Here is a 9,974-nt window from a genome sequence, read left to right on the forward strand (position 1 = left end):
GAAACTGGTCCTACGCATGTAAATCATTTTGGACAAAAAGGGTCAGCAAAAGAAATAAAGATTAAGTTATGATAAACTGTGCATCACATTTGAGAACTTTATTTATTGCTTAGATTAAGCAGAAACATTATTATTCTTGTGTTTCCATATTCTGGCTATTCACCTGATCTGAACTCCCTGTCTATTTTTAAATTTCACACAGTTGCAAAGTCTCTGCACACCTGTGTGCCAGATCAGTGAACTCCACAATAGTATTACTTGGATTACACTTAGGAACACCCCCTTATGCAAGTCCTATCCTTAGACTGCCTTGTGATGTTTTGCTTCCTACTACATCAGACTGAGAAATGTGCCACACTTCATCCTTGTTTAGGCATGTTAACCCTTGTAAGGTATTCATATTTTTGTTACTCAGCCAATGTTTCCAGGTCTGGTGGACCCACCACATTATAAGGCTTTTGAATCAATACAGCCATACTAATTTATGTAAAAATACTTATCAGATATTTACTTTAGCTCAATTACCAATGATGTAGACATCATTTATGGTTCACATTTGCCTTTTGCCCCTGTGAGATCACATTTATGATGAATGATTTTAGTTTTTGAGGAAATTCAATAATAAACAAGGTATGGGCTGGAAAAAAAATAAAAACAAGATTTTTGATCATTATCGATGCTTATCAGAACAGGTACACACACACACACACACACACACACACACACACACACACACACACACACACACACACACACACACACACACACACACACACAGCAGGCCCAGTTATGAGGAGGACACAGTTAAGGTACATAGCACCTACAATTATTATACTTTATACTCGTGTCCAGTAGACCCGAACACCACATATGTAATAGTTATGAGTATGTTCTTCACAGAAAATGAGCCAATGCCAATGAGTCTGAGTTTGAAGAAATAATAAATAGGCTACAGAAAGTTTGAATAAAATAATAAATATTTATTATTTTAGCAAACATTGAAAACGTGTCCCACAGACCCGAACACCTTATAGGGTTGAAGTAGTGCTAAATCTGTACTGACCGCTCCACTGTTTGTGTGTCTGCACAATCTGGACATTTGTGGATTAAGTGATTGTGTAGATCAAACAGGGAAGGAAAAACAAGCTGGTTATAACAAAAGGCAAACACCTTATAGCAAGACATTTCTGTAAAATAATACCTTGCATTTCTTTTCTTAAACTGATTTACCCATTTCTTGATGATTTATACCCACATTTCAGACATTAGGTTTGACAATGCAATATTTCCATTAAGAATATCCAATGGGATATTTAAACAATTCATATTCCTTTAACAGTCCCAATATTCTGCCAAAGTAACATGTATGTCTGTGTGAAGAAATACAATGGATATTGTGGTGTGAAAACTGTTACTTTCTCCTTGCTTGAGAAACCTCTCAAAATGGTGCAGATAGAAGCATTGATTTAATTGTAAAAAGAGCAGGCAAAGGAGGAAACCAAAGGGAAAAAAGTGGGAAAAAACAAAGGAAAACAGCTCTCTGCACACAACAATACCCACGCCAGAAAGAGCCCAGATCTTCCTCGGCTAAGAGAGAAGCCCGGGCAGAGGAGGAAGGGAGTGGGGTCTAGATAAATAAGAGGTAATGGACCGTAATGACGTTTAATGACAGACATGGCTTTCCTTTAGCATACAAAGGGTGATGGAAACCAACAAATGATAACAACAATAACACTAACAACAACGCCCACCATGCTGGTAGGCCTCAGGTTGTGACGCACTAGATAAATGTGCACCCCTCAAGGGGCCTGGTTCCCACAGAGGAGGACGACTTGTGGCAAACGGTCGTCTATTAAGAGGACTCTCTGTGGAACATTAAGGTAGCTATTACATCTGCATAACTTCATGTAGGGGTGTGGATGCAGAGGAGGTTCAAGGCCTTATGGTAAGCACAACTGTATTTTATTGTTTTGGATATAATACTTTAAATACAATATGTTAAGACTTGACCATCCAACATAGCCAAATGCTATTTTTTGCATGTTTAATGGATGTGTGATGAATGATAGAGTAAGTTGCAGCTTTGACATGCCTTTCTGTAATTAAAGTTGTTTGGATGATATTAGACCATCTGAAATCCATTGAGTCTCCTCAATTTGTTCTTCCATTTTTTGTTGGCAGACTCCAGTGCTAGCTTGTGTTTTCACACTCCAGTGCTACAGTAGCTCTGTGTTCCACCACAGGCATCTGTTGGAAAGCGGAAGGAGCAGAGATAGACAAGACACACAAGAGGAAACACAAAGCAAACTTCAGGGGAGCCTTTCCAACGGCCTGTCTGAGTCTGACACAGAGCAGGTGGGGAGAGAACTTGGATGTGTGCCAGAGAGGAAAACAGCTGGGAAATGTCCCCAAGCTAGCATCAGTGTCCACTGAGCTGTGACTCCTCACTGCCTTCACCTCTTCACTCGCAGGGGAAACCTTCCAAGTCAAAAATCACACTTCAGTTCAACAAAACCAAACACTTCAGCGCCTAAATGTCACAGGTGTCTTTGTGTCCGTCTTTGGATGTGGAGAATAACAGCACGATGGCCACACCTGACGTGCCCGAAATGACCGCTCCCTTCTCTGCTGTGACCTACGACTCTAAATCGGAGACAGTCACCCTGCCCGGCGGCATAGTCTCGGTGGCCGGCATCACCGTGGTGACAGGTGGCGCCGAGCTGACCTGCGGCTCCTGCACGCTTGCCATTGGCATCTGGGGGACCCTGATTGGCGTCAGCGTGGTGGCGGTGGGGCTGTGGGACCACTCGCAGCACCAGAGGACCAGCGCCTCCCTCCTGCTGACCCTGGGCTTGGTGGTCCTGTCGGTCAGCTTCGCCATGGTGGCCAGCGTGGTGGGCTTTCGCCTGTGGAGCTGCAGGACGGGTCGAGCAAAGGAGAGGGATGAAGGGAAGGTGGTTCTGGTGGGCGAGAGAGGGAGGAGTGTTCTAAAAACAGTGACCGTGTAAAGCTCGCACGCTTGGCCCCAGACGCAGATAATGTGAATAAACATTTACACGCCAGTAAAGTTCATTCTGTACACTGTCGAACAATGCACTGAAAATATTGACACTGATTTTAGTCTAAACATTTGAACAAACGATTTTCCTCCATTTGAATTGATAAACTTTAGCTTTGTGTATGCAGTTGTGTTGCTATCCATCAATCCTGATCGTGTAAATGTTACAAGCTTAAGTGGTACTGTCCACTAAATCATGGGCTTGTCTCAGGCCTGCGGCATCCTCTGAGTGGCTGTGTGAGGTTGTGGTGTGACTGGGCTTCACTCTTAATCCATCTGCTGGATCACAGAAGAATGTGACAGGAAATACAGACAGCTTCCTGTTAAGGGATGTGCCCACTAGAGAAAACAGGACTTGCCTTCCTGTGTAATCTGTGAAAAACAGCATTCTACAAGGTCTGATATTCTAACATTTATCTCTTTATTATCTAAATTATATCTAAATTAACAGTGATATATTACACTTGTCAAATTTGAATATCCTAATCCAATGTAGATCCAATTTAACTTAAGAAACTCTCAATAAAATGCTACTCTCTAGAGATTGTGTTTAGTGCAAATCCATTTGTGTCAGAAATTATGCTATTTTATACTCTCCGCCTCTGATCCTTCACAACAGGAAAGTCATTTCAGAGGAGATGAGGATCAAAACATGTGGATTGTAAGATTTTAAATAAATGGCTCCACAACAAAGCCATGTCAACTAGGGCTTGTGACCAGTCCTTTCCCATTATTTGTTCTCATCTAAGTGGCATTCAGGGCAGTAAGCAATAGGCAGGTGGGGAGTCAGAGCTTTGCTCCCTCCACAGTGTTCCATCAGGACAGGACTGCATAAAGACACATACGCTTCACTCTCATCTGATTGAAATGTGGTGCCTCCGGGGGATAGACACACCCCAAATACTCCCAGAGAGAGTGATGGAATGTGATAAGGATCTGATCATGGTCAAGTAAATAAACAGAGATATTTATATTGAAGAGCAGACATTTGTGTCATGGAGCATGCATAAGAGATACACTGAGAACAGAGGCTCAAGTGCAGAGTCATGTCTGTCTGTGAGTCATGTATATCTGTCTGAATGGGAATTAAGAAAATATTGCCTTTGTGTTTTTTTTAATTATCATGGATAACTCCCATTAGCCATGAAGACTGCTGACACTCTCGTCTCTCAGTCACATTAGTGACCCCAAGATGGACGTCCATGGTGGCCCCACTGAGGACAACAAAGGCAGGGTCAGGCTGCTGCTCCTGCTGTAGAGGCCATCTCTCCCAAAGATCGTGCCACTGGGTCTTAACACAATATATGAGATTCTTATTTGTCATTGGTACGTTTACATTTAAATGACTATGTTAGTCATTATTATATTAGTTATTAATTATTATTATTATTATTATTAATAATAGTACAGAAATACAGTGAAAAAATAGACAAAAAAAGTTCACATTATAGAAAGCTAACTGTTCTAAAATGACTGTGATCTGCAGCATCTTGGAGTGTATTGCTTAAAAATAAAAAACTGAACAATTTAACATTCATACCATTTTAAAATCTAGAATATATTATGATGGTAGCCATGGACACATTGATTGGTCCTTCTATAATGTTAACTTTTTGCCACCAAAGAAGCCTTGACCCTCAGAATGAACCCCCTTACTGTGGGTCTTGAATGCACTGCATAAGTAGGGGTCCTGAGGTTTTTCTGAGAGCACTGAACTCTACTCCTTCTTCAGGAAAGAAACCTAACTTAAAATGTCTACAAACTGAGGCAGTTTGCATTAGTCTGTGTTGGTCTATTATTTTCAGAAAACTTTTCCAAGACTTGAGTAAAAAAAAGTTCTCTAGGTGTAGCTTTTGATCCATTTTGGCTCCTATGTTTTCTTCATTTCTTCAGCATGCTACACTACATCAGAGTGATTAAACTGAAGCAAAACCAGTTCAGAGCATTACATAACATAGGTGCTCAGTATACAACATATTAGCATTAAAAAGGCAGAAGAGACATATCACATATCTTGATATTTTTAATACTTGCATGAGATAACATCACAGACTATTGTTCAGAAAAGAGTAGACCTGTAGCTATCTAAAGTAGCTAAGTAAAAGAATTATACATTTCAGTCACGCTGTGGCAGGTCATCCATAAACATGAGTATATTTTCAAATCTTTCTTTTTCTCTCTCCCTCTAGCCTTCCATCTGTATTAATATATGTGTCCAGCAGCTGGGATTAGAGTGGTCACTGGCTTCACTGACCCCGGTCATTTGCATTTTTAACAACAATCCCTTCTTGATCCTCTTGTGCAGCTCCTCCACCCACTGACCCATCTACTTGCTGCCTTCTCAGGCCTGGACTGGACATTGCCCTGTTTACCACCTCAGGTTCCGCAGTAAAACCCATCTTTTTCTGTCTTTCTTTGCAGTAATTTCTAATTAGATGGTTTACTGCTAAGAAAACCATTAAAACAGTGATGTTGATATCAATGCTTCCAGTATTCCTACAGTTACAAAGAAAGTGCAATCTCTAATTTAAACCCCTAAACCCTTAGAACCATCTTTTCAAACCCACCTCTCTTTATGATCACCCAATGGCATATCTTTAGTATTCTCCTCCTTTTCTCTTCAGCTGAAGTTAAGGGAAGGTCAAAGGTGTGATGTCCATCCACAACTCCTGCAGGGAGAACCGGCAAACACAAGAATTGCGTTTGGACAATCAGCCTTTGACCCTCATCGGCCAGAAGCTCAGTAGCCATTCCTTTGGTTCGTCCCTGGTGATGGAAAAAGGGGGATTAAGCAGCATGTCACTCAGCCCTCAACAGTTATTTACCCCATTATGTGTTTGTTAGACAAAGCATCAACACATGAGTAAGCAATCCGTAAAAGCCACCATTCTGTGGATAAATTCATTGTAATCATTTTAGAAGGTGAAATAATTGACCTAATGGTGCATTCAATCAAACAAAATGTTATTATTGTCTAAATACGTATCCCTATATAACAAGACCCTATATTTAGTTCTTAAATTATTCTGTTCCAGTCCAGTCAAGTCAAGTCTATCATGAGATTATTTCCAAAAATCACATTTATTTAGGCTATAGTTGTATATAATTAGCCATGCAAAACACTAGCATATTTCTTTGACGCAAAACCAAAACTGGTTCAAGAAACAGAATTCTGAAGGTTGAGGCTTCTCACTCTAGGCCTTGCTCCAAATGAAAAAATCTTTGTAGATGAAATCTCAATGCTGTATCCCAATATTACCTCTGTAATCATCCATAGCATTGAGCTTCATCCAGCATCCAGTGGCAACGCGTACTCTTGTGATGAAGTCCTCTCCCCTCCGCTCAATGTCCAGTGTCCTTCCTCATGGCCCTGTCTCTCCAAAGTGTGTGTGTCCAGCTCGTGCTCCTCTGCTTTCTGTGAGCTTGTGGCCAGCCCTCTCCTCCTCTGCCCATCTCATTACATGCAGCGCTGGGGTTACCAAAGAAACTGGGCCTCAATGGAGAAAATCTCCCTCTGCTACAATAAATGACGAAAGTGACGGGGGTGGAGAGGGAGGGGAAAGAAAGGGAGTGGTAGAGATGGAGGGGAGAAGTTGTTGGGGGGGGCATGGCAGGTGGATGGATGGAAAGTGAGGGAGAGAAGAGAGTAAGTGGTTGAACTTGTATGACTTTGGTTTGGTAAGCAGTTGAAGTGCAAGGCTGGATCACTTGAGATGAGTTGATATAATGCAGTTGTGGAGTGGTGGTTGGACGTTGCTTTAACATTCAGATTTATCACTGTATATTGTGCCCATAATGGTGGACTCAAGTGCCCTTGGATTTATCTTGGAATGACCACTGATCATTTTTACAAGAGCTGTATTCACCACTAACTTGCATGAAATTATGTCCCCCTTTTACAACTGTTCACTGAGAACTTTCGAGGCCTGCTAGTGAAATGTTCAGAACTTTATGATAATTACACCATTACTAACATTGCTACCAGACTAAAAAAGACTGTGGTAGACTTCCAAGAATGTGATGTTTCTGAAGTAGTGTTTAGATCAACAGGTTCAGTATTAGTAAAACCATTGCTGTTATATAATTAATTAAGGTGTAGTTTTTTGGGAGGGAAAGTAGCACTAGTAGATCTATCTAATATAGGCCATATCATTAGATAGTCAATCAGATCACCATGCACTTGCCTTTATCTCACTTTTTGAGGCCCGGCCATCCATTACCGCGGCAGCAGTGACCAGTGCATTGCCATGGTGCGAGGCTGACAAAGGGCGTGCCGTGGGAACGACTCCTGGGGTCAGGAGTGAGGGTCAGGAGGTCGGGGGGCACGGGCAGCTGGGCAGCAGACAACAGGAGCCGAGGGTGAGAAAAGAAGGAGGGGTCTCCCGCGCTGGCCCTGATGAACAGGGGCCTACAGGACATTAACATTGAACTGGGATAAAGGCCATTGATCGGGCCCTCTCGCAGCCTGCTGACCAGGCCTCCTTCAGGGTGACACTCGCTGCTAGAGCTGCCGAGCCACTGGGGGCTGATTGACAAGCAGACGGTGGTCCAGAAACACCCAGGCCTGGGCTGCATGCCTGGACCAAGAGTGCCTGATATCAACAATGTCACAATCACTTTATGTCTGTTCTGAGCTCTCTTAATCACACATTTACTGACAAAGCAAAACTGATACAAAAGCAGGGTTCCTCAATTAGGGCGAAAATCATAATCATTATTCAATACTGAAATCACGATTATTTAACACAATTACTCATTGGCATTAGAAACATCCTGTTTTTATAAAACAACAACAACAAAAACTTGTCTTACCAACAGTTGATTTTCCAAATGCTGTGGAAAAGCATAATAGCAACATAATTATGTTTTCTCGATTATCTTTATTATCTTTTATTGATTATCGTTTTTGTTATCGTTGGATGCAAAACTCGTATTAATTGCACATAAAAATGTGGGTATTTGCATTACCCTACACCAAAGTCATGGTACCCCAGTTTAGTCCAAGGTATTTTTTACTTTTGAGTATGTTAAACTTTAAATGTAAAGAGCTGTTTATAGTCACATTTTCATACAAAGCCTATTTTTTCATGATGGATATATTTTCCTCATTCAATATGGATGGTTACACTTCTGGGGTACTTAATCCTGTTGCATCCATCCTCTCCAGTGCCAGGCATGTTTGTAGTGAGGTGTAAATGAAGTATAGTATAGTATTATAAAGTACTAAGTGTAATATGCATGGCTGTGAAAATATGTGTTTTGTGAGGGGTATTTAATGCAAGGGACGTTTATGAGATATTCAATAGTAGGATAAAGCTGGTTGTCTGAGCCTGTGCTGTCTGCTGTGGTTAGATGGTGAAGCTGAGGCGTGAAGGCTGTGTGTAAGGGGTGTTTCCTGTAAGGTTGGAAGAGATGGTGGAGCTGAGATAAGTATGAGGTATGTGTAAAGCAAGGCAAGCGGTATATTCATACAGTATGGTAGGACGTGATTTGTGAGGCCCGTTTACACGAGGAGATGGTTGTTTTGGGGTTTAGGTGTATAATTTTGAGGCATAAAATCTTTGGTGGGAAGATACAGATGAAATCATAGACTTAAACTTCACCACAGTTCCCAAAGATGCAATCTACTCAGCATGCTCACATGGTGTTTCATGTGGTCAAAGCTTGTCTGTAGAATGTAATGAACATTTTCTATAAAAGTTAGCTGTTTCATAGATCTATGATCATTTTTAAACAGCCTGAAACCCAGTCAAACCTACTCACTCAACTGAAAGCCCTTACATTGGTTAATGTAGTCTCTTCTGATGGTCATATTAAGCTCTCATTATACCTTGACCATATTTATTTGCATGTTTCTCAGAGCAAATCAATACACCATCTTCTGTACTGCCATTCACAGGTTTTATTTCAACCATGACAATGGAAATTCAAACATGTTACCCAAAACATAAGCAGACGTAATTGATTATGATAACATTAAAGAAAGAATATGTCAATGTATATACCGTAATTTCCCAACTATTAGCCAAGGTTTATACTGTACATTGATCTTACTTTCTTCAGCAATGAGGTTAATACACGGGGGCAGTTAATATGGTATTAATATGGTTTCGTTTTTTTAACTTGCATAAAACACTGTCCTGCGTTTTATACACAATGCGGCTAATATACAGGAAACTAATGTAGAATACTTTTTTACATCAAACACAACATACTCCTCAACATTCCCATTCACGTCTAATTCTGGGATCACAGAGCATTGAGAGGACTTCGCCATCATCCATAGAAAATGATAAAAAGCTCTCTCACTTTCACATGCTTTTAGGAAAGCAGAAACAAAAGCTAGACCCTTGAAACCCATTCCCACTGCTGGGCTCCCAGGAAGCAATGGATGAGCCATGGGAAACGTGGCAAGTGGCGAATGCGAATCCATCCGTTCCGATCAAGGAGGGATGTCGTCTGGGAGACAAAGGCGGGCTGGCCTCCCTCAGCGCGGAGTGAAGGTGAGGTCAGGAGGGCCGGCTGTGCGTCTGTGGTCTGCGGGGGCGAGGGGTGCTCGAAGGGTCAAGGGTCAGGCAGCGACTCTGGGTGCGGGGGGACGGAGTCAGAATGTGACTCTTGGAGACGGATGGGACACTTGGCTGCTGATTTATTTGTCCATATGTCCTCAACATCCTGCCTAGAACCAACGGAAATATAGAATTTTGGAAGTATATACTTCCACTCCAACTATATTTCATCATTATATTACAACAATAAAATGTAGTAATATGCTTTACTGAGTGCAATACTTGCAACCACTAACAAAATACATTTGCACAACTAAGCCTGAAAAAAAGACAGTATACAGCATTTGTATGGCACAACTGACATTTTATTCTCTGTCTTGTCTTCTTTTCAAGTCCTGTGTTGTTTA

General features: G+C 41.4%; 1 protein-coding gene across 1 annotated transcript; it reads left to right on the forward strand.

Moving 5' to 3' along the window:
- The first annotated feature begins 1,817 nt into the window (after positions 1–1,817).
- LOC143119520 (uncharacterized) lies at positions 1,818–3,600 on the forward strand. The gene is made up of 2 exons (XM_076281075.1): positions 1,818–1,945; positions 2,182–3,600. Exon 2 carries the CDS (start codon positions 2,535–2,537, stop codon positions 3,006–3,008), a length of 474 nt encoding a protein of 157 aa, XP_076137190.1. The 5' UTR covers positions 1,818–1,945; positions 2,182–2,534; the 3' UTR covers positions 3,009–3,600.
- The last annotated feature ends 6,374 nt before the right edge of the window (positions 3,601–9,974 follow it).

The sequence above is a fragment of the Alosa pseudoharengus genome, unplaced genomic scaffold, assembly GCF_046254945.1.
Source record: "Alosa pseudoharengus isolate Yale_2024_CS ecotype anadromous, Long Island Sound unplaced genomic scaffold, YU_APseudo_1.1 YU_APseudo_1.1_scf_12, whole genome shotgun sequence".
Classification (NCBI taxonomy): domain Eukaryota; kingdom Metazoa; phylum Chordata; class Actinopteri; order Clupeiformes; family Clupeidae; genus Alosa; species Alosa pseudoharengus.

Coding starts and splice junctions, on each gene's coding strand:
- LOC143119520 (XM_076281075.1), top strand. CDS start 2,535: ATGTCACAGGTGTCTTTGTGTCCGTCTTTGGATGTGGAGAATAACAGC.